General features: G+C 46.1%; 3 protein-coding genes and 1 long non-coding RNA gene across 5 annotated transcripts; 2 read left to right on the top strand and 2 right to left on the bottom strand.

Annotated features, from left to right (window-relative positions):
• Positions 1-1,102: 1,102 nt before the first annotated feature.
• On the bottom strand, positions 1,103-1,627 carry LOC100346975 (histone H2A type 1-C). Its single transcript, XM_051855031.2, has one exon. It carries the CDS (start codon positions 1,525-1,527, stop codon positions 1,135-1,137), a length of 393 nt encoding a protein of 130 aa, XP_051710991.1. The 5' UTR covers positions 1,528-1,627; the 3' UTR covers positions 1,103-1,134.
• A 197-nt stretch (positions 1,628-1,824) lies between these two features.
• Positions 1,825-6,427, top strand: LOC100347239 (histone H2B type 1-C/E/F/G/I). The gene is made up of 2 exons (XM_002714209.5): positions 1,825-2,408; positions 5,735-6,427. Exon 1 carries the CDS (start codon positions 1,866-1,868, stop codon positions 2,244-2,246), a length of 381 nt encoding a protein of 126 aa, XP_002714255.1. The 5' UTR covers positions 1,825-1,865; the 3' UTR covers positions 2,247-2,408; positions 5,735-6,427.
• A 3,499-nt stretch (positions 6,428-9,926) lies between these two features.
• LOC103349696 (uncharacterized) lies at positions 9,927-15,792 on the bottom strand. 2 transcript variants are annotated; one of them, XR_007923044.2, is made up of 3 exons: positions 15,711-15,765; positions 14,685-15,040; positions 9,927-12,041 (listed from the first exon to the last, which is right to left on the bottom strand). It is a non-coding gene; the product is annotated as an uncharacterized lncRNA (long non-coding RNA). The 2 variants fall into 2 exon arrangements; XR_007923045.2 differs by lacking the exon at positions 14,685-15,040 and having other exon boundaries at positions 15,711-15,792.
• Positions 15,793-15,895: 103 nt separating this feature from the next.
• H1-6 (H1.6 linker histone, cluster member) lies at positions 15,896-24,415 on the top strand. Its single transcript, XM_070074851.1, has 2 exons — positions 15,896-16,226; positions 18,788-24,415. The coding sequence occupies exon 2, from the start codon at positions 22,978-22,980 to the stop codon at positions 23,614-23,616; it is 639 nt and encodes a 212-aa protein (XP_069930952.1). The 5' UTR covers positions 15,896-16,226; positions 18,788-22,977; the 3' UTR covers positions 23,617-24,415.
• The last annotated feature ends 366 nt before the right edge of the window (positions 24,416-24,781 follow it).

Below are 24,781 nucleotides of genomic sequence, written 5' to 3'. Positions count from 1 at the left end.
CTGTGCGGATCCGAGGCGAACGAGGAAGAGACCGTTCGAGACAGCTTGGCCTGTGTCACTGTGGAAAGCAGGTGCATCCCTAGGAACCAGCCTCTGCGTAGCTCATTAAACACAGAATAATAATAAAGTGTCCTGGGACACCCTTGGATTTAAAGGCCGGAAATGAAGATTGCACGCAAAACGCTTCAGGGGCTGTCCCAGGGCGAGGGACCCTGCCTGACCGGTCTGAGCATCCACTCTCTTGGCCTCTGCCGCCCACAACCCAGCCAGCTTCGCCGCCCACTCCACTATCAAACCGCAAACCAGGCCGTCCATAGCAAACTGTGGCGGCACTCGAAGACCGCAGCAACTGTGGTACAGCCCTAGATCGCCACTCCTTAAGGCGGGGAGCGGGCATTAACGGACCCACTGTAGCCACGATTTGGGGGAAACCTGGCTTCCCCGACTTCATTGGAAACCTAGGCGTTTGATTAATTGGTTGAATGTCAGTCACTGTCCTGGCTTAGAGGCCTTATGTTTACCCACGGGAAGTATACACCCAATTTAAAGATGTAAAAACTGAGCCCAGGGTTAATCTTGCAACCAGTGATGAGGGTAAAAGCTACAATTGGAGTTCAATAGTCTGCGCTGTTGCCGAGTGCACACGAAGTACCCGCGACCAGCTTCCCAGAGGCCCTAGTGAGGTCTGAGGTCGCCCTTGCAGCGCCCACGGAGCTGAGCCCGGAGCTCCGAGCGAAGCCGGGAGCAGCCCGGGGCGGGCCCGCCCGCGGACCCGGGGGCGGGGCAAGGGCGGAGCTGGGGGCGTGGATGGGGACGGTGACGCCCCCCGGCGCGGGCCTACCCTGGAGAACGCTGGGTAATTTATGGGAACCCTGAGCACACAGCTATTTACACTCCCAAGTTATCCAACTCCCCACGGCCAGTCCCAAAACTACAATCGCTTCAAGAATCACTAGGTTTATAGCTGACGTTCCGTTTCCCCAGTCAGCCTTACAGGTAAAAGCGGAGTGTCACCCGTTCAACACCCCAGTTCCACCTCTATCCACAACAGTGTCAGCTCTTCCCTGAGAAGGTGGGGGCTCTGAAAAGAGCCTTTGGGTTCGGTAGGGTTTCCGGTAGCAGCCGTCTCGCCAATCACTTGCCCTTGGCCTTGTGGTGGCTCTCGGTCTTCTTGGGCAGCAGCACGGCCTGGATGTTGGGCAGCACGCCGCCCTGCGCGATGGTGACGCGGCCCAGCAGCTTGTTGAGCTCCTCGTCATTGCGGATGGCCAGCTGCAGGTGGCGCGGGATGATGCGCGTCTTCTTGTTGTCGCGCGCCGCGTTGCCCGCCAGCTCCAGGATCTCGGCCGTCAGGTACTCGAGCACGGCCGCCAGGTACACGGGCGCGCCGGCGCCCACGCGCTCGGCGTAGTTGCCCTTGCGCAGCAGGCGGTGCACGCGGCCCACGGGGAACTGCAGGCCCGCGCGAGACGAGCGAGACTTCGCTTTAGCGCGTGCCTTTCCTCCTTGCTTCCCACGGCCAGACATGGCTAGAGAGTAAAACGAAACAACCACACACAAGCAAAACCAAACTCACGTGCAAGGCGAGTCTGGAAACAGGCAACAACATGGCTGCTTTTATAGCCATTTCCTGGGTAGTAAATCCGGCCTCCTGATTGGCTAGCAGCGAGACTAGCCCAGAAGCCAATAGAAGAGCAACATTTGCATTCTTCATTTGCATAGCTCTGCCCCCGGGTGACAGCCCTACCATTCGTCTTCCAATGAGCGTAGACGCACGCTACATCCCTTATTAGCATAAATGCCCTATAAGTAGACGCTCTGTGCGCTTTGGTCTTATTGTGCTGCTTCCTGTTAACGATTGGAAAATGCCTGAACCCGCGAAGTCTGCGCCGGCCCCGAAGAAGGGCTCCAAGAAGGCGGTGACCAAGGCGCAGAAGAAGGACGGCAAGAAGCGCAAGCGCAGCCGCAAGGAGAGCTACTCGGTCTACGTGTACAAGGTGCTCAAGCAGGTGCACCCCGACACCGGCATCTCGTCCAAGGCCATGGGCATCATGAACTCGTTCGTCAACGACATCTTCGAGCGTATTGCCGGCGAGGCCTCGCGCCTGGCGCACTACAACAAGCGCTCCACCATCACGTCGCGCGAGATCCAGACGGCCGTGCGCCTGCTGCTGCCCGGTGAGCTGGCCAAGCACGCCGTGTCCGAGGGCACCAAGGCCGTCACCAAGTACACCAGCTCCAAGTGAGCGCCCGGGTCGGCGCCGCAGCCCCTCACCCCAAAGGCTCTTTTCAGAGCCACCCACGCTTTCACAAACAGAGCTGTGGCAAAGAGCTAGCGTTGATCGTGTTGGAAGCGCCAAAGGTGGGGGAACTGAAGCTGTAAAAATACAGGACTGGAAATTGTAAATGTAAGTGGGCAATAATATTGAACTACGCAGTTCAAATTAAAGGCTTATTTTTTTTTGCTACTTTATTCTCCGTGTTTAGTACTAGGCGTAGGTGGATGACCTGCGTAGAGGGTTCGTGGGCGTTTGTGTCCGGGTTTCCAGGGTTGTCGGTCAGCTCCAGGTCCGGAGCTGTGGGGCCACGAGGCACACCGGTGAGTATAAGGGGAGCTGTTGAAAACAGGCACCGACTCCCGCTGCAGACTTGGCCGCGGAAGGCATAGTTACAGGCTGGCAAATGGACAGCTGCTCCTCACGCGCTTGCATTGTGAGTTTTTACCGATAAAAGGTTTTTGAAGTGGACAGGAACACATTCAAGTTTAAAACACGTTTGCAACTCGAGCTTGCATTATTAAGTCTTTGGGAAGTGAAAGGAGGCTTATGTAATAAAAAGGTTCTGCAATTGTAGATAAAATACTCTCTGACTTCGGTTGCAAAATAACGCAAGGATCCTGCGGTGTAAGTGTGCCATATCCAGGAGTAAACAAGGGCCCGTCTGGCGTGCACTCAGATGCTGCAGTCGCTGCCCGAGTCACCTGAGTTTGACGAAATGGCGCAGCGTTCAGCTGATTAAAGTGGAAGAGCGGTTTCCGTACTCGCGGCTGCTTTGAGATTTCTACAATCCTTCACTTTTTTTTTTTTTTTTTTTTCCCTGTCCTGGGGCTGGTCTTGCCCAGTGAGTGGTTTCCAATCCGCTTTGAGATTTCTACAATCCTTCACTTTTTTTTTTTTTCCCCCTGTCCTGGGGCTGGTCTTGTCCAGTGAGTGGTTTCCAATCCAGACTAACCTCACATAACTTCCAACTGGTCAGTTTAACCAGAAACTGCAAACAAGTCTCACTGTTACAGGGCGACTGCACCTTTTTTCCTGGCATTCATATGTATGAATTTTTCTTGTCTCTTCCGGATGTAGAAAAAATAATTGTATTGCTTGTTCTCTTCAGTATAGGTAAACAGTAGGCTAGGCACTTACTCTGACCATCTAATTCTGGAGATTCCACCAAGGTGTTTACCTGAGTTCAACAACATGAATCCACAGAAATGTGCGATCTGAATATGACCTTTGTCCAGCCGAGCCCTCTGGGTTGCCTGTTCACAGGTCCCGGGCTTTTCATGCTAACGTTTTATCTTGACCAAGTTTGTCCCTTGTTCTGGTTCTCAATCTGAATGCACGTGGCTGACCTGGGTATATATTGGTAGCACCGGGGGTGGACTTTGAGTTATGGCTTTATAGTCACATTATTAAGTGATTTGTTTGGTGGCAAAGACAGAGCTCAGTTCAATTATGAGTCTTGGTGGGGTTGTATGTTTGGGGATTTTAGTATTCTCTGCATTTGAGGATACAGTCACCGAGTTTTGTTATTTTCCTGGCCTTTGCCAGAACTTGTGCTTGGTATTTTGTGTTTGAATGCATTTCCACTCTCTTCCAAAACTTTTTTTTTCTCATGTTTCCTCCAAATAGTTGACAATATATTCAGAAAAAATACTTTGTGTGAAGGAAAATACAAAGCTAAAATGGCTGCTTTTAGTCAGTTTTTACTTTAACAAAGTATCAGGCCTGATAAGAGGTAGGACAAGAAGGAAACTGACCTGTGTCTCTTTATTGGCTATGCTAAAGCCTCTCAAGTTTTAAGATTTAAAAATTGCAAATCATTGTCCCTTCACAAGTTCTGAGAGAAGAGAGAAGAAATTGATCATTGTAAATTGGACTGAGTGAGAAAACCAGAGTGCTTCTAATACCCGTATACAACAAAGGTTCATTATGTTCTAAACCTTAATGAGTTTACTGTAAGGGATATGGCACTAGAAATTAGTTTCCTGCCATCTTTAGAAGTGGATCAGAGAGCCTGTTCTCAGTAATGATGCTCCCTGAAGGACCTCTAATCTTAATTACCTGCCTTTGCTTCTTTAACTCATCAACATTTGTAAAAAATATTTGTGGCTCTTTATTGAACATAATTACCTTTTCTAACTTTCTCAGTCATTCGAATATTTTCTGGGCCAGCATTGTGGCCTAGCAAGTCGAGCCACGACCTGCAGTGACTACATCATATACGGTCCCAGTTGTTCCACTTCCAATCCAGCTCCCTGCTAATGCGCCTGGGAAAGCAGCAGAAGATGGCCCAAGTGGTTGGGACCCTGCACTTACATGGGAGACCCGGATGAAGCTCCTGGCTCCTGGCTTTGGCCTGGGCCCAGCCTGGGCCATTGCAGCTATTTGGGGCCTCTGCCTCTCCTTCTCTGTAGCATTGACTTTCAAATACATAAATAAATCTTTTTTAAAATATTCTGTTTTGTGGTTAAAAATAATTTTGAGTAAATTGTCTGCCTCAGCAGAAATTTAATAAATTATAATGTAAACAAATGTTAATTGGCTATTACAGACTTTTTAAAAATATATGTATAAATAGCAAAAACTCCAATTTTTCTAATTTTTTATGTTTATTTATTTACTTGAAAGTCAGAGTTACAGAGAGAGGGACTTTCCATCCACTGGGACACTCCCCATGAGGTTGCAATAGCTGGGGCAGGGCCAGGCCTAAACCAGGAGCCAGGAACTTCTTCCAGGTCTCCTACATGGGTAGCAGGGACTCAAACACTTGAGTCATCTTCCTCTGCTTTTCTCGGGTCATTAGTAGGGAGCTGGATCGGAAGTGGAGCAGTGTCCATATGGAATGCTGGAGTTGCAGTCAGTGGCTTTACCTGCTATGCCACAATGCAGGATGCCAAAACTCCCATTTTTTAAAAAATTCAAATTTCTCCATGCTTGAAAGGTGATACTTATGTATTGGGCCATCTTCTACTGCCTTTTCAGGCCATAGTGGAGAGCTGGATGGGAAAAGGAGCAGCTGGGACTCGAACCAGAACCAGATGAGATGCCTGTATCAAAGGCAGTAGCTTAACCTACTGTGCCACAACACTGGCCCGACTGCAACCTTTTTAATGTTATTTTATTCCTATGATTCATGTTTGTACCTTTTACCTGTTCTAAATTCAATACCCAAATTCAAAACAATAAAACTTCATATGTCTTTGAAACACAAAAAATTACCTCCAGGCTTTTCTTGATCGTCATTGGTCAACCAACAATTTATTCCCACACCTAAAGAAATGAGGGATGTTAAAATAAGTATGCATATTTGGTATTTTAAAATATTTCCTGCAAAGTCATTGCTCGATCTGCTTTTTAATATAACTGTTAAATGCTGTTCCAATCTAAATGAAGCTTCCAGAGCCCTTTCTCACAAAGGTAAACCTCATGATTTTTTTTTTAATTTGTTTATTTGAAAGGCAGAGAACACTGACGGTCCTCTCCCCAAATGCCCACAAGGACGAAGGCTGCCTGGCCAGGACAACCAGGAACCAGGAACTCAATCCAGACCTCCTATAAAGGGACTTGAGCCATCACTGTTGCCACCCCGGGTTTGCATTCGGAGAAAGCTGGAGTCAGGAGCCACAGGCAGAGATCCAGTCCAGGCACTGGGTGATGCTGCCTTAACCATCAGGCCAAATACCTGCCCCTTCATCACCAACAACCGTCATCACATTAAATTTTTTTCACTCTGCTTTGTCTGATGTTCAGCACTAATTAGAATCTTGACATAATGTTACTTGGCCATGATTATCTAAATATTCCATCACCAGTAACAGTATAGTTAACATCTCAGAGATAGAAAAGGCCCCGTGGCACAGCAGGTAAAGCCGCTGTTGGGGACACCTATGTCCACATCACAGTGGACGCCTGATTTGCGTCCCAGCATCGGTGCTTCTGCTGTGTACGCTGGGGGGCAGCAAACGGGGTCTCAAATACCATGGTTGCTGCCACCCACACTAGAGACCCTTATAGATTCTAGATGCCTGGCTTTGGCCAGACCCAGCCTGGGTGCATTATGGGCATTTGGGTACTGAACCAGGGGACAGAAGGCATATCTCTTTCTCTCTCTCTAGCTCTTTCAAATAAATAAAAATAAAAGGAATAAACTCAGATGGTGAGAATGTGCCTTTGTTCTAGACTTAAGAGTTGACAGATAACGAGTGGACTTTAAAAAGTTCATGAAAATATACATTTAGTGTAAAACCATTGAAATCCATGTATAGTTTTTTCATAATATACATTTTCTCTGACCTTGTTGAAGGCCCCTTGTATACTTATAGTTCATATGCTTGGCTGCTGTTTATTATTTTAACTTGTTTGAAAACAAAGGGGATTTTTCTAATTTGTTAAGGTAGCTCAATAAATATTGGGGGAGAAAAAGGAGAATGATTGATGAGAAACAAAGGAAATTTCAGTAGGTAAAATCAATGTTGAAGAAAATGCCTCAACTGATATGTTCTCTGTGCTGATGCTGTGACGTACACAGTTAAGCCTCCGCTGGCAATGCTGGCATCCCACATAGGCACCGGTCTGAGTCCTGGCTGCTCCACTTCTGATCCAGCTCCCTGCTAATGTGCCTGGGAAGGCAGCAGAGGACGGCTCAAGTCCTTGGGTATTTGGGGAGTGAAAGAGCAGATGGAGTATCTCTCTCTCTCTCTCATTCCTTCTCTCTCTGTATCTCTGCCTTTCAAACAAATGGATCTTTTTTTTTAAAAGATTAATGTTCTCATCATCATGAATTCTGTAATGACTGTTGTCTAGTCTGATTTCTAAATTAGAAAAAATAAATCAATATAACCATCTCTCTGAATAAAAATGGACTACCTCAAACCTCTCATACTCTCGGTGTCTCCCAATCACCTCCAGACTTGATAATCATGTAAAAGAAAAATTAGTCCAATGTCAGGGACAAACTAGTTCAAGTTTTACAAAAATGATGATTAGCTCAAAGACTGACAAGTGATGAAATCTTCCCTTATTTAGAATTATTATAAAGTGAAAAACTTTAACGAAGGGGCAGTGGTTCACTCCAGGCCCTGATAACAATATTAACAGATCAATTTCATATAATAATTAGTTTCAAGATATATGAGTTTTGGGGCTGGCACTGTGGCACAGGAAGTAAAGCTGCCACCTCCGGTGCCAGCATCCCATATGGGTGCTGATTGAGTCCCGGCTGCTCCACTTCCAATTCACTCTCTGCTATGGCCTGGGAAAGCAGTGGAAGAGGACCCAAGGACCTGCACCCACCATTTAAAATTGCACTAGAAGACCTATTTCACAGCTTGTCTATTCTTTTGATCTGTTTTACTTGTGCACACATATTATCAATAGTTAACGTTAGCCCTTGCTTCTCTGGGAGGAGAGTGTTAGAGAGGATCATAGATAAGACGGGAGACTTTGGACGAGGGCTGGTTCTGAGATAAGGTTGGATTTCCTGGGAGGGAGGGGGAGGTACAGTGAGGCGAGACAGAGAAAGCCGAGGCCGTGAATGTAGAAGAAATGGTTTTTGGCTTTTTAGGGAGAGCTTTGGAAGAGAACTTGATCCAGAGACCGCCAGTGGATTTAGAAGGCTTAGTCATAGGAAATCTTCCATTGATCCGAACACTCACAGAGTGGTAGCCATCCCAATAATGTTGGTTAAACGTGTCATTAAACAGCCATTTGGACTGAGTTGTCAAAGTAGAAGACAACTCAGAGGAGGATCAGACAGAACTCGGGAAGAAGCTCCCATGGTGACCCATAGAGTCGGATTGGTGGATATTGGGCGTCCCTGAGGTCACGAGAGTCCACGGGAGGATATGGGAACAGAGGGCAAGGGTTGTCACCCATACGCCCACTGCAGTCCAGGGCTTAGCCTGTAGAAGGGAAACTGAGTTGTCATCCACACCCACTGTGGTCTGGACAGAGTCCATAGAGGCAGGAGGCCGCAGGATTTGTGGTGCCTGGTACCACAACTTCTGGATGAAGTAGAAACAAAAGCCATGGAGAGCTGCACTGAGAGGATCCACTGCCCACCTCGTCTTATCTCAGGAATTTGAGAGGCTGGAGTGTGGATGGAGATCACAGAGCATCCGGTGCCATGGGAGGAGGTCCAGGAGTGTGCTTTGTGACTGGTAGAAATCGAGGATCCAAACACAGCTCAGGTCCCCGGAGGGGGAGAACAAGGTAGAAGGGAGAGCCTGGATCTGGGTCACAACACCAATGTAAGGCCATCACAAAACACACTAAAAACCAGAGTTAAGGGAAAGGTTTATTGTCAGGTGGGGGAAGCCCAACAGGCCATGGGAAAGGGCGAGAGCATGAGAGAGAGGAGGAACCAGGAGAGAGAGAGTTCAGGAACAGGTCCTGTTAAACCTTTGCATGGCGGGGGTGGGCAGGGAAGTAGGAGCAGCAAATCCTACTGGGGTGGGGGTGGAGCTGACACATGTGGTTGGGCCATGGGGTCACCTGGCTTTCAGCAATGGCTGCCTAGGATGTTGTCCAGGGCGTAGATCATGGCACAGATAAGACTGTACCATTTACTAACAGCCCCACAACAATGGCTCAAGTAGTTGGGTCCCTGCCACCTACGTCGAGGACCTGCATGGGACTCCAGGTCCCTGTGTTCAGATTGTCCCAGCCCTGGTTGTTGTAGGTATTCGGTGAGTGAATCAGTGGATGGAAGATTTTGTTCTCTTTCAAGTAAAATTAAAACAAATACATGAATAAAGACTTGAGTAGTCGTTTCATTCAGTGAGCCATTTGTAGAATAATTAACAGAAGAAAGATCTGGTTTCATATTGTAATGGTTGTTCCTGCCCTGGTATGACATCCCCTGCTGCTGGGTTAAACTTTGACTTCATTACTAATAAACTGAGACTTGTCCTCTGACCACGTCAGATTGTTCAACAGAATCGGAATTAAAAACACTAAAAATAAATGTTTGCTCCCTTTTCTTTTTTCCCTCTTTCTCTTGTTCTCCCTTTTTTTCTTTTCCTCATTTTTTTTCACTTTTTTCTCTTTATTGACAAGCTCAGTCATGGAATAAGACATTCAAATATTAAAAATCAGGGAGAGTGAAGCCTGGGTTCAGATCCCCTGTTCTATCAGGGCAGGCTCAGTTCTCACTTTTCTTGCACAGTCCTCTCTGCCCCTCATTCTGTCCCCCCTAAATAAACTTAAAAAATATTAAAAATGAAAATATGCTCCTTTTTGGTTGGATTTGCTTAAACTATTGGTATAATGGACCTTGGGTGTTTGAGTATTTTTAAAGATTTATTTTATTTATTTGAAAGGCAGCGTTACACACAAAGAGAGAGGGAGAGAGATATCTTCAATCTGCTGGCTAACTCCCTAAATGTCACAATGGCCAGGGCTGGGCCAGGTTGAAAAATGGAGCCAGGAGCTTCTTCGGCATTTCCCACATGACTTCAGGGTCCCAAGGACTTGGGCTATCCTCCACTGCTTTCCCTGGCACATTAGCAAGGAGCTGGATCAGAAGTGGAGCAGCCAAGGGGCTGGCACTGTGGCGTAGTGGATAAAGCTGCCACCTGCGACACCAGTGTTACTGGTGAATATCAGGGTTCTTGTCTTCATGCAAGAAAGAATTCAGGCGTGAGACAGAGAGCAGGGGAAAAGTAAAATAGCAAGGTTTATTAGGGAAAGGACATCCTTAAGAATGGATGGGCACCTCTCCAGACAGAACCTGAGAGAGAGTGCCCAGTCATTCAGGCTGGGGGAGAGCGGGGTTACATAAACAGCACACCTGGCCAGGCCAGGCAGGGGACTCAGCATAAAGGCAGTAGATTGAGCTCGCAGTCTGGTTGAGGCCGGGGGTATTTAAGAGGATGGGTCTTGCCTTCCCACCTCTGCTCCTCTTAAAACAAAGGACTTCTTGGATGTAAATAGAAAAATTCCAATCTGAGTCCCCCCCCCCCCACCCTGAAGTTATCAGACAGGGGGAAACCTGGCTGGAGCTGCCCTGGGTTAGAGAAAGGTTGAGCAAAACCCCCTGGAGGATCAGAATGATATCTGAAATACAGATATCAGGCAGAAGGGGCAGGGACCCCGACCTGGCAGGTTATTGGGAAGAAAGGGGCAGGGCAGGATGCAAATACTGGGCTGCCCCTGAAACCTTATTGGGATGACTTTGAGATGCATATGCTGGGCCTAAATGTCTCCTTAGGCCTTTGTCACACACACATAAGCTCATATCTGACGTCCTACCTCACAGACTGGCTGGAAACAGCTTTATCTTGTCTTAGGACACTCCAAACACCTGAGACGTGGCTTCACAAGGCTATCTTTGGCTCTTCTCTCTGTCAGACAGTATTCTGTCGCCAGATTTGCACATTTGGGCTTTTCTTGGTTTTCTGCTTTCTCCATATGCTGGAATTCCTTCTTTGAGTCCCCCGCTCCTTTTCTGGAGAATTGCAGACATCTAGTGGGTTATCATCTTCCCTGGGAGTATCTCAGACAAACCCTCTCAACTACTCTGTAATCATGATACAGTTTGCATTTAATTGTCATCATTCATCTTCTTGTCACCTTCGGAAGGTTCTGAGCTGATTTGTTCACCAGTATCTTTAGGGCCTATTAATGAGCTCAGTGTGCAGTAGGTATCCAAAAATGATGGCACTGATTGATTCGTTCAAGAAATTTTTTAAATGGCTACTGAGTATCAACTATGAGTCTACCTATATACATGTATTTGAGCAAAATAACAAAACCCTAGCCTTCAGAGAGCTACAATTCGAGAAGACTAAGAGAGAAAAACATAATAAGCAAAGCAGTTGATCTACTACAGGGAGTCACGAAGGAAAAACCACAATACTGCAAGGATAGGGAGGTGAGAACTACTTAGGAGTAGGGATTGCAATGAGCCAATGAATGAAGTCCTGAGGTGAGACTCTGAGGGTCTCACTGGAGCCAGCTGATGCGCCAAAGGTGTAGAGGTTTGCTGGGAGATAATACTTGTTACTCCTTGCATACAAGATAGCCAATGTGGAAATAAGGCCTGGCCCTCATGGGTTGGTAGAGGTTCTGTGTGTCCACAGACAGCAATTTTTGAGTTTAAATCTGCTTCAATACGCAAACCTTAGATGAAGACAAGGCAAGTAATGCTTGCTGTTGTATTGTCCAGACCTTTAAAAGTCAGTGGTTAAACAGAGTGAAGTTTCACTACTCCATTATACAGTGTCCCATGAGTCTCTTGGGCATCTTAGATCTCACGCATGTCTGCTGGGGCTTCCACACAGGGCCAGCAGACAGAAGAAGCAAAGAAAAGGCCTCTGTGATGGAGGTTTCCGTGAGCCAGGCCTGGAAGTGGCACACATCACTTTTCATCTTCTTTGGGCCAGAGTTCAGCCTGTGCCCCACCTGCCTGCCAGGGAAATGGGAATGCAGACTGGCCGTGGGCCCGGGCAGGAAAACAAGCTTTGCTGGGTGAAGAGTGAGTGGCTGCCGTCAGTCATTTTGTCCAGGCCTCTCCTTTTTCCCTCTTGCACTCCCCTTCCGCAGCAGCTCCGCACTGACCAGGGACACCGTCAGCACAGAGGAAGCAAGGACACAGTCCTAGGTTGCTAGGAAGGGGCGGCTTCTCTCTCCCTGTCCTCTAGGCCAGCAGTTGGCTCTTCCTCCAGCTGCTCAGGAGCCATCTTCAGTGTCTATCTCCTTGGACAAGGTCACCCTCATGCAGCTTCTATCACAGCTGGAGAAGATGGATCTCAAACAATCGTTTTTCTAAGCAGTTAGAATGGGAGAAAGGACGGAAAGGGAAAAAAAGAGAAGAAAAGGGGGAGCAGGTGTTGTAGCAGACATGATATTCATATTACCATTACTTCAAGTGTTTAATATCTCAATAGTAGCTAACACGAATGTGGCACTTAGTGTGGGCGTCACCTACTGTTCCAAGTGCTTGACTGTATCAACTCAAACAATACAATGCTGGCTGGAAAGCTCAGAGGAGGCCCTTGAGGGATGAACCAGCAACGCATCAGAGGAGAAAGCAAAACCCTTTTGGTTCTACATTTGATGTATTCTGAGTAGCTCTCCCCCCTGCTCCAGTACCACTGTCACTGCTGCCGTCATGGGTGTGAGCTTGTGAGGGTAGGGGCAAGGTGAGCGTGAGCACACAGAGAGAGAGCTGTGGTTCCCCGAGCAGCCCTTACATTTGGTGCCTTTTAAATGGTGTTTAAAGGAGCAGGTGGTACTTGCAAAAATTAATGTTACAGAGTGAACAAGCCTTGGCTCCCCAACCCCATGCAGATGCTTAAACCTCAAAGGCCTATGCGAACAGTTAATATATTTGTACTAACAGTTATTGGCTCAGGGCAGAGAACTAATCTAATTACGGCAGCAGGGAGGTGGGGCCAGAAGGAGGTCTTTTATTATTATTATTTTTTTAAAAAATTTAAATAGTTTTTAACAGGTTCAATATGGTTTGTAGATATGATTCTAAAAATAATGATATTCCCTTCCTCCCTGCCTCCCAGAGGGGGGTCTTTAGGGGCTTGTACTTTGAAGTAGTTCTCATGAAAGAGCTGGCAACTTCAGCTAAGTCCAGCCTGGCTTCTCTCCCTGCTTCCTGGCTCACCCTGTAACTCCTACTCACTCTGTCACCACCAGATGCCAGACTGATCAATGGAGCACCCTGATTTTTATCTCTGAACCTTCAACTGTAAGAAGATTCCCTCAGGTATTTCATTTAAAGTAATGAGAAGCTGAAGAACCCAAGCAACAATGAAGGAAAGAGGAGAGAGAACCGGTTCTACCTTGGACCTATTTCTAGTACCTCTCCCTCCCTTTCCAGTGCCACTGTCACCGTCACTGTGGGTGTGAGCTTGTGGGTTAGGTATAAGGTGGGTGGGGGCACACACAGAGAGAGAACTGCAATCCCTCCAGCACAGCCCTTCAATCTGCTGTCTTTTTAAAGGTGTTCAAGGGAACATTTGGCACATGAAATTGTTAAGGCTGTGCTACAAGCACTAGCGAGTATATTAAACTCACCATTGGAATATCAGCAGTCACACCATGAGTTAGCAAGTTGATCAAATGTTTGTGAGGGAGGCCAGCGCCATGGCTCAATAGGCTAATTCTCCACCTAGCGGTGCCGGCACACAGGGTTCTAGTCCCGGTCGGGGCGCCAGATTCTGTCCCGGTTGCCCCTCTTCCAGGCCAGCTCTCTGCTCTGGCCCGGGAGTGCAGTGGAGGATGGCCCAAGTGCTTGGGCCCTGCACCCCATGGGAGACCAGGAGAAGCACCTGGCTCCTGCCTGCGGCCATTGGAGGGAGAACAAATGGCAAAGGGAAGACCTTTCTCTCTGTCTCTCTCTCTCACTATCCACTCTGCCTGTCAAAAAATAAAAAAAAAAGCTTGTGAGGGAGATGTGCCTCTTACCCAGCTCTGCTTCCAGACAGATCTTTCTGCAAATCTTTGTGACAAAGGTTTGTGACTTTGACAACTTTTACAAGTACATGCAGCGTATGGAGTAAAAGTCTCCGTCCATGTGCAATGATGGCCCAGGTGTGGGGGAAACCGACTCAGTTAGGCTCCTCACTGTCATGGCACCTGGCAGGACCGAAACTGATGTTCAGCGGGCGGGCTCGAACGCTGATGCAGTTCCGCTATGCATCTGCTTGGCTGCCTGCCACGGTTGTCAGTAAAGTTTATAAAAGAAAGTGAGGGCAGATCCAGGAATGGAGCTTGCCGGGCCTCGAGCAAGGCTCTGTTTCCTTCCTGCCACGGTGAGAATAAAGAGGTAGGAGTCCCCAAAAGACTCTGAAGCTGTTCTTTGGCCTGTTCCAGTCTGAACCTGAACCTGTTCTTCCTGGAGCCGAGCTCCTGCAAAACAATGTGTCAAGCATGGGTGGCAACTGCAAGTCTTCAAATTAGCCAAATGAACCCCTGTCACAGAAGTCCTTCTATCCCTGGCCAAATGAAGGCAGGCCCAGAACCTAAAGGAGACTGCTAGTAAGCTAACAGTACACGCATTTCCCTGCACTCGATCTGGACCCATGGAGAGCAATCAACGAAGCCTGTCTTTGTTGTCAAGAGACGAGAAAAAGGCCATTTATAGCACCGCAATGAACAGCACAGGCATTGATTTGGGAGCTTTCCCAGTAGATACATTTCATTTACACTTATTGCCACGGCAGAAGGAAGTGGGAGGCATGGGGGTGACATCTATCAGCACCTGGGAAGGGTGAGTACTTGAGAGAAAACTGTTACAGGTGCACTATGTGGGGATCACAGGAACTCAGACCTTCCACATCCCTCACAGGCAAGTCTGCACAGCTCACAGCCAAGCCCCACTGGCTGGCATGTGGGGCTACATCCCCTTTATGAAAATCCCTAACTCCTCCTCCTCACCTGACACATTCTTACCCTTTGAGGCTTAGATGGAACTTCCAGGACACTAAGTTCCTGCTTATGGTTTGAATATGGATTGTCCACACAAAATCCATGCTGAAGCTTGGTGTCTCGTGCCTCCGTGCTGAGAGGTGTTGGAACTTTCCGGAAGGATTAATGCTTTTCTCAAAAGCCTCAGCTCTCACTCTCTTAAAGCTGCATTGGGTCCCCTGAGAGTGGGCTGTTGTTAAGCGGTCTCTCCCCCAACGCTGGACTCTCACTGAGGGAAGAGCCTGCACCTGCTTTCCCCTTTTCAATCATGCATTGAAGCACCAGGAGGCTTTCAGCAGAATTCCGGCAGGTGCTGGCTCCATACCCTTAGGCCTCCAGAACTGTAAGGAAATAATTTTTCTCTTTTATAATGTACCCAGTTTTGGTATTTTCTTGTATCAACAGAAAAACAGCCTAAGAGTCCCAGCCATTCTTTATTTAAAAGCATACACAGGGGACCGGTGCTGTGGTGTAGTGGGTAAAGCAGCCTCCTGCAGTGCAGGCATCCCATATGGACATTAGTCCCGGCTGCTCCACTTCCGATCCAGCTCTCTGCTATAGCCTGGGAAAGCAGTAGAAGATGGGCCAAGTCCTTGGACCCTGCACCTGTGTGGGAGACCCGGAAGAAGCTCCTAGCTCCGGATCAGCGCAGCTCAGGCCATTGCGGCCATCTGGGGAGTGAACCAGCGGATGGAAGTCCTCTCTCTCTCTCTCTCTCTCTCTCTCTCTCTCTCCCCCTCTTCTTCTCCCTCTCCCTCTCTCTCTCTGTAACTGACTCAGGAACAGAGGGTGTGGGTTTCCCGTGGAGGCTCATCACCCAACAATTCTCATTTCCTTATTTATAAAGGAAGGTGAAGGACAGCAGGTACAGCATAAGGTTGGTACAGTAACTAAATGTAATTGGTATTGCTAAAACAAAATCACAACAAATCTAGCTTTACAGGTATTAATTGGCTTTACATGGTTTCTAAAATCAGGCAGCAATAGGGCTCACAAAGAGATTAGACTTACCACTAACCACTTACCACCCAGCCCTGGAGCAGGCTATATTTATAGTGAGAAAGAGAAATTAAAAAAAAAAAAAAAAAAAAAACACTACAGAAACCGGAAGTGAGGGACGGAGACAGGCAATTGGTTACAGCTCACGTCAGTCTTCTCTGAAAAGGGTTTGAACAGTTAGCTGTTCGTGATTGGCTGAAGCTTAGCTACTTGCTATGGATTAGGTTGCAGAGTGTTTGCCCGTCAAGTTAGGTTGCGGTTCACTATGTACAGGGAAACCTTTCGGTCAAAGGAATGGGATTAATGGTGTGGGAAAGCTTAGCCCGCTGTTTCCCGACTGTCCCGAGTGTTGACTGCCGCTGTTCTCAGAGTGGGGCGACGTCCGGTGTCTGCTGAACTCCAGACGCGGCTCGGTCTCTGCACCGGAGGAGCAGAGATGCCCTCGGCCCGCCGCTTACCGCTCGCCTGGCACGAGCCCAGCAAGTGAGGGATCCTGAAGTGGGGCCTTCTTAAGTCAAGAAAGAACCAGTAAGCGTCTTTCTAAACAGTAGCTTGTTTTCTTCTTGTTCTCACTGTGAAAATGTTAAATGTTTATTGAAAAAGTTTTTGAAAAGAGAAACATATAAAGAAACTTAATGCCTAGTATCTCCTTTTTACATGTATGTGAGACATATGTATGGATAGTCTGAATATACGTAAAGTAAATATATCACGTAAAATAGATGTAGGTATACCCATGTAATTTTTTGGTAGAAACAGTTTTTATGGGTGTATCATTTTATTTATGGATGCAATATTTACTTATGTAATTAGCTCTATTATTGACTACTTCTATTGAGTCCCATTTTTATTCATTACAGATTATACAGATCACACATCTTTGTACATAAATCTTTGGTAAAATATTATTTCCCTAGTATAGGTTTGTAGAAGTATAAATACTAAAACAAAAGGGAGGAATTTTTTTAAGGTCTTTAATATACATTGCTGAATGGCCATCCAGGACAGCCATGCCAAATTTGTAATCCCAATGTAACTTGGAAATTCCTGTTTTACAGCACTCCCGTTGGCAATGAAAAATTTTATAAAACAATGTCATCCTGACAGACCCACTCCTCCAAAAAATATTGAAATTGCAACTCTTCCTTTATTGGTAGGGGCAATTATCCCCTGTATCATTATTAACACAATCACATTAAAAACTACAGCACAATGGTAACATGGTTTCAATAAGTCCATGAGACGGCACTATATGAAGAATAATAATAAAATAACAAAAATAAAATAAAAATTATCTGGTGCCATGCAGGACCAGCTGGAATAAAATGCATTTGGCTGAGTGTAACGAATCTACTTTTACTTACATTATCTATGTATAACTATTTATAACTACTCTTTGAGAAAGGATCTGCTATGTATCCCACTCATGCCTCACTGCCCCCTGTTCATATATTGAAGCCCTAAATCCCAATTGGAGATACGAGTACTTGAAAAAGTTTGTAGAAAAACAGACTTGAAACTACTTTATGTTGGTGCAAAATCCGACATCCATACATATTTCCTTCACAATGCGCATTTTCCGTGACCTTTTTGAAGTACCTCCTTAGAACTTTTTAGGAGGTAATTAATTTTGAATGAGATCATAAGGATAAGGTCCTAATTAGTTAGGATTGGTAGCCTTATAAGGAGAGGACGAGAGAGGGAGAGAGATCTTGCACACACACTAAGGAGAGGCCCTGTGAGCACACAAGGAGCAGGCCCCTAGCCAGGAAGAGAGCTCCTCCTCCCTGAACCTGACCATTCTCTACCCTCATCTAAGACTTTCAGTCTTCAGAGTGAGAAAATATATTTCTGGTGCTTGAACCACCCAATCTGTAGTATTTTGTTATGGAAATCCAAAATGAGACTAAGTGTCATTAGTGTAACCTACAGACGAAGAAACTGAGTTTAGAAGAGATAGGGTTAATTTGTCCAGTGTCACAAAAGCTAGAAACAGAGGAGGTGGGAAGTTAACACAGATCTCTTTGTTCCAAGGTTAGGGCTCCTCCATTCCACATGCAAGCAGCAGCCTCGGAGAACTGAGAGCCAAATCCCCGGGAGCCAACACTAGATTAAGACTTTTCACAAGGAGACAAATGCCCAGTCCTCAATAAATAGGCTCCTGGGTTGGTGGTGGTTATAGCAGTAAGGCCGCTAGTTGGGGCCCCGACATCCTGTATCAGAGTACCTGGGTTCGAGTCCCAGCTCTGCTCCTAAATTCAGCTTCCTGACAATGTGCACCCTGTGAGGCAGCAGGTGTTGGCTCAAGTAGTTGGTACCTGTGAGCCATGTGGAGGATGTGAGTTGAGTTCCAGCTCTCAGCTTCAGCCATTGCAGGCATCTGTGAAGTGAACCAGTGGGTGGGAGATCTATGCTCTTGTCTCTTTCTCTCTCTGCCTTTCAATAAATGAAATTTTTAAAGAACAATTAATACGTTCTGACAACTCATCCATGGAACACATTGAACCTCATGGAAACCTAAAATGCAAATAGGTGCACTACTATTTTTAATCTATCCAATTGATAATATAAAACCTAGTGATATCTTTATAATCCTCTTTTTTAAAAATATATTTATTTATTTGAAAGGCAGAGTTACAGAGAAAAGGGGAGGGACAGGAGAGAGCGAGTTTCCAACTGCTGCTTCACTCCCAAATGGCTGCAGGATTTTATGCTTTTTTCTGACACTGTATATTTTGGATTAAAGTATAACAGAAAATGCACCCATATTCTAACATATTCTAATGCTGTGCCTTGCAAAGACGGACTCTTTAACATCCATATAGGTTGGAAAATGGTTTTAGTTACCCAGCAATGAGCTGTTCATAGAAAGGTTCTGGACATTAGTCTTAGTTGCTAGCATTGCTTATTTATAGTTACTTAGTCACAAATTAAGAATCAGAATGATGTGGGTATGTCTCTGTAGTTCCGTGTAAATAGACAATAAGGGAAGAAATGTCAGTAAGAGCAGAAATAAGACTGCCTGCATAGCTCCTCCAGGGGTGTTTTGTAATGATGCAAAAAGCCTTTTTTTGTTTTGTTTTCTTAAGGTTAGGTACTTCCAGTGCTTCCTAGATGATGGCCCTGAGCTTCCTAGAGGATGGCCCTGAGCTTAGTTCCTGTCTCCTCTCAGAAGTTTTCCCAAGATCCCTGCACATAGGAATCTGTGTGCTTACAATGGAGCTGTAGAAGAAACCTGCTGAAAATCACTCAGTTCATCTGATTCAATAGAAGACCAACCTCCCTGATACCCTTTCTCAAAGGGTTTCTCTGCCTTGAAATCCTGATAGATTAAAATCTTAGACAGCGATTTGGGCACCTAATAATTGCTGTCATTGCTTATGTTTAGATAGTATCTAAACAGATGGTCTTGGTAGTTTGGAGACGATGCACAACTTTTTTTTTCAATTAAAATAATTTTTAATACATCTTGCCGCCGTGGAGTAGCGTCATTCTAGCACTTGATGTTCAATAACTGCTGGATGACTTTTGGAGACATTTAGTAACAACTTTTGCAAAACATGGAGTTATTCACATATCCTTTCTGTGAGCTAAGCGACAACTTAACAGTTGAACAAGAAAACAGTCAAAATACAACAATGAAAAATGAAGAGACCAGTTGAATAGAGAGTTAAGGTTAATTTGTCAAATAATGTCTAAAGATGATTGCAAACCAAATATAACATTCAAAAATAACTCTTTAGAAAGGAAGAAACATGAAAGAGGGGTACATGTTCTTTTTATTATTTTTTTTTTTAGATTTTTTAGATTTTTTCATTTATTTTTTAGATTTTTTCAAACTGGCATACATTTTTTAAAATTTCTCCACCTCCAGATTGTGTGGGGTTTTTTTGTTGTTGTTGTTGTTTTTTGCTTTCTTTTTTAAAGATTAATTTATTTTTTTGAAATTCAGAGTTGCAGAGAAGCAGAAGGAGAGAGAGAGAGAGATTGAGAGGGAGGTCCTCCATTGGCTGGTTCACTCTCCAGATGGCCTCAACGGCTGGAGCTGCACTGATCCAAAGCCAGGATCCAGGAGCTTCTTCCAGGTCTCTCATGTGGGTGCAGGGGCCCAAGGACTTGGACCATCTTCTACTGCTTTCCCAGACCACAGCAGAGAGCTGGATGGAAAGTAGAACAGCCCAGACCCCATCCAGAGCCCATCCGGGATGCCGGCACTGCATGTGGCATCTTTACCTGCTATGCCACAGCGCAGGCCCTGGGAGTATCTAAATCTTGGATGTCAGAAAAATTAAGAAGTGAATGGGGAGAGCATTGAAGCATAGCATGTTAAACCACTGCTTGAGATTTCCACAAGCAATATTGGAGAGCCTGGGGTTGAATCCTGCTCTGCTTCTGATCCAGCTTCCTGTTAACATGTTTGGGAGGAAGCAGAGGGTAGCTCAAGTACCTGAGTTCCTGCCACCCACTCGGGAGAACTGATGGAGTGCCTGGCTTCTGGCTTCAGCCTCGGCTGTTGTGGGCATTTGGGGAGTGAACCAGTGGATAGATTCTCTGTCTCAGTCTTTCTCCCTGTTTCTCTCCTGCTCTGCTTTTCAAATAAATAAAAAAAAATACACACAAAAAAGAAACTTAAGAATTTTTATGAAAAAAAAAGATGTGAGTAAAGTGAGAGTGCTGGCAAGTGAAACTCTGCTAATGTCCTCACCAAACAGAGCAAACGTAGCTTTATGTTATTCACATGTATAGTAATAGAAATGTATATTAAACAGTTTAAAAATAACAAACTGGTGTGTAAAATTAATATTGGTAGGCCATATACTTTTCATATTACCAGATATGAATTTATTTTTTAAAATAAAATAATCATTTTATTTTCTGTATGACTGTGTTCCTTGCTTTTTTAATGAGAGCTAAGAAGACTGAGCTTCTCACAATAGAGAACTTAAAAAACTAAACCTACAGTATTGCTCCAAACATACGCAAAAGAAGTTATTGAAAATGTGATCCCATGAGCATCAGATATTAGGTGAAGACAAGGAAAAGGGAAGGAAGTGACTCAGCACAGTGGTCTGCAGCTCCCTGAGAGTGAAGCAGGGAAGGTCAGAGCGTTCTGAAGCCAGACTTCCTGGGCTTGAACTCTAGTGCAGTGGCTCCCCAGCTCTACGAACCTGGGCAAGTTGTGTGACATTCTGCGCCTCAGTTTCTTCACCTATAAAATGAATCCCCCCCTTTTTTTTAAGTGAGAAAAAACTTTGGACAATGGCACAGGATAATATATATATCATATGTTTATATAATTATAATTTGTCTTTAAGTACATTTTAGCTACCTGCCACACAAAAATATGAATCATGGTTTTCTTTCTGGATCTCAAATTATGGAATCTGTGAATTTCCTAAATTCTCCAGTTCTGTTACTTTAAAAATGACAGAATTAGCATTCTGCCAGCCTGTACTCACAGCCTAAGCCACTGATTTTAATGACACAATCCTGAGAGATCACCAAGCTTTGAGAAGCGGAACAAGATTGACAAAGAAGGCACAGCCAGCCAGCTGACCAGGTGGTTAAGAAGTCCTATCTTGGACTACTACTACGTCCAAGTCCTGTCTCTGCTCCCCATCCCTGGATCCTGATAATGCGGACCTGGGAGGCAACAGGTAGTGGCTCAGCTAGTCGGGTCCCTGCCACCAAAATGAGACCTGAATTGAGTTCCTGCCTCCCGTTGTGGGATCTGGGGAGAACTAACCGATGGGCGCTCTCTCCAAAACAAAACATAATCACAAGATACTTACAATTTCCCTAAGGAGAAATATTCCCCAAGGAAAATAGAATATGGCAGAGTACACGTGCTTAAAGTAGAATTGTCTGAATTTGTGTTACAAGTGTGTGCATCTGTGTGCACCTGTGTAAGATAGAGATGGAGGCTTTTTGTTAACTTCACTTTGCAGTTGAAAAGTGTGAAGTCTCATCCTTTGACTTTTGTTTTTGAAATATTTCAAATGTAGGCTCCTGTTTCCCACACTGCCCCCTTAGGCCAACATTTGTCATTCTTCTGAGACAATTACAGTAGACTCCCACCGTCTTACACTGAACTCTTCTCAATAATGATGGTTTATTCAGGAAATCTCAAGAAAAGACGAATACAACAATAACAACACACCACATTCTTTCCTTGAAACCTCCAGTGACTCCCTAGCCTGGAAAGTTGCCAAAATTTTCACAAAACCGTTTGGGAGAATCTATGCTAAATTAGGTCCTTATGGGTTCTTCCTCTCCTGAGACCCTGACTCTAGCCATACTACATTGCTCTCTCAGAATCTTCCAGAAAGTCCTGACCACCTCCCACAAAGGCCCAAGGCAATAGAAGCTCAGGGGAGCGTGGGCCGTTTTCCCCAACCCCTTTCCCACATCGGTCAGTGCATTCTCGTTAGAGGTGCTGGTCTGTGGCTTCCACCTGCCAGGATTCTTGCTTCACGTTTTATAGTACATTGGGTACAGAGACTGTATGTGTGAATTTGTGGAGGGGAGGTGGACTGAGCTACAAAAACGAGAAGCAAATCTCAGCTGTGGTCAGAGACATGAGGATAACCGAGTAGGAATCATGTTCCGCATTATGAATGCATCTCGAGGATGTTCGGGAACTGGAGAGTAGCTCTCGTTACGGGTACCCGAAGTTTGTGGTTTCACGTGGTTTATTTACTAGAGTTTTCCTAAATCACATCATATTCTGCAGGTCTTCAACAATTCTCTAAGTACCTTCTAACTCCACAGGAGACAGCTAAGAGTCTGTGTTACTTCCCTCACATATACAAATAATTTTCCATAAAAATCAAGGTGCAAATCATCTATTTTCTTCACCAGTTAGAAGCCATCCATTTGGAAGACCACCCCGAAGAGAAGAGATCAGTCTCCTGCTAAAAACTATTTTTGCTTTTAGGAGGAAAAGAGGAAGTTTTATTCTTTTCTCTTGAATTTGCCTAAAAATCAAGGGCTTTCTCCAATAGTTTCGGCATGCAGGATCATTTTTCATGAAAATGCAAAAGCTCACGTGAAATCTGATTCTCCAGGAACCGTTCGGCAGCGGAACCCGGGAGATTCTGCGCAGAGGAGTATTGTGGGGTTCAAGTTTTGGGGTGGAAACAAACACAAACGCTCCTCCTCTGAGGGGAGGGGGCGGCGCCTGGCGACGCACCAATCACAGCGCACCCGGCCCTATATAAGGCCCGGAGGCCGACGGCGAGCTTCCTACCGGTATTGCCTGGAGTGGCTCTCCACTGCGATGTCTGAGACGGCTCCCGCAGCCCCAGTTGAGCCTGTGGTCGTCCCTATGGGGAAACCGTCGACCAAGAGGCGAGGAAAGAAGCCGGGTGGGTTGACAAATGCAAGACGCAAGACTCCGAGTCCTTCCTTGTCCCAGCTTATCACCGAGGCCCTTTCGGTGTGCCAGGATCGGGCGGGCATGTCCGTGGCCGCGCTCAAGAAGGCGCTGGCGGCCGCCGGCTACGACGTGGAGAAGAACAACAGCCGCATCAAGCTGGGCCTCAAGAGCCTGGTGAGCAAGGGCATCCTGGTGCAGACCAAGGGCACCGGTGCCTCGGGCTCCTTCAGGCTCAGCAAGAAGGCCACTCCTGAACCCACCAAGGGCAACGTCAAGAAGAAGTCCCGTCCTACCAAGACCAAGAAGGTGGGCCTGTCCCGTGACTCCAAGTCCCCTAAGACCATCAAGACCAACAAGAGAGCCAAGAAGCAAAGGAATACAGCCAAGAAGGCGGTCCGCGGCGGGCGGCAGGCCAAGGGAGCCCAAGGCAAGAAGCCCAGGAAGAGTCCGGCCAAGGCCAGAGGCGCGAAGCCCAAGCCTTCGAAAAGCAAACTGCCCCAGCAGAAGGCAAGCCAGCGGAAGCTCTCCTCCAAGAAGTGAGGCGCCGCTGCCGGCCGAGTTTCAGAGAACCCAAAGGCTCTTTTAAGAGCCACCCCCGTGGTCGGCAAAGGGTGCGACACTGGGAAGAACCTGAAACCAAAGCGGATGCTCTGAGACTTGTGGATGCAGCAGAGCCACATGGATCTTAGAATCCCTGTAGAGTAGGTCTTGTCAAAGTATAAAGTTGAGGACTTCCTGCATATGACTCAGTCTACAGTTGGAGTTCTGTAAGACCGTTTATACCCATGCCAGATATTTTATGAGGTGTTGAGGTTTAGTGCTGTTGGTGTCGTTTGATTATAATTTTTATAAAACTATAGGCTTCGTAAAACAGCACAATTCAAAAATGTGATAGACCCACAAGTTTTATATAAATAGATCTGCACTGCTGAGGAAATTCTCAGGGTCCAAACTTAAGAAATAACTTAAGGAAAATTGGGGCCAAGCGCTGTGGCATAGCAGGTGAAGTCGCAGCCTGCAGTGTCTGCATCCCTTATGGGCGTTGGTTCGAGTCCCGGCTGCTCCTCTTCCGATCCAGCTCTTTGCTATGGCCTAAGAAAGCAGTAGAAGATGGCCCAAGGTCTTGGGCCCCTGCACCCGCATGGGAGACCTGGAAGAAGTTCCTAGTTTCTGTCTGGATCGTCGTAGCTCCAGCGGTTGCGGCCATCTGGGGAGTGAACCAGTGGATGGATGGAAGACCTCTCTCTCTCTCTCTCTCTCTCTCTCTCTCTCTCTCTCTCTGCCTCTCCTTCCTCTGTGTAACTCAAATAAATAAATCTTAAAAAAAAAAAAAAAAAGACGGAGCTGTGGCATAGTGGGTAAAGCCACCGCTCCACTTTCAATCCAGCTCTCTGCTATGGCCTGGGAAAGCAATAAGATGGCCCAAATCCTTGGGCCCCTGCACCTGTGTGGGAGACCCAGAAGAAGCTCCTGGCTCCTGGCTTTGGATTGGCACAGCTGTGACCCTTGCGGCCATCTGGAGAGTGAACCAGCGGATGGAAGACCTCTCTCTGTCTCTCGTGTAACACTTTCAAGCAAATAAATTTAAAAATAAAATTATTTTGGGATGAGAGGGAAGTAGGAGTTGGGACAGAAGTGGGGGTGGGAACAACCGGTATATCCCTATAGCTGTACCTATGAGTGAAATTCGTGTTCATTAAATAAA

The sequence above is a fragment of the Oryctolagus cuniculus genome, chromosome 5 (assembly GCF_964237555.1).
Source record: "Oryctolagus cuniculus chromosome 5, mOryCun1.1, whole genome shotgun sequence".
Lineage (NCBI taxonomy): Eukaryota > Metazoa > Chordata > Mammalia > Lagomorpha > Leporidae > Oryctolagus > Oryctolagus cuniculus.
Note: the sequence above shows the minus strand (reverse complement) of the source record. Positions and strands in the feature narration are given on the sequence as shown.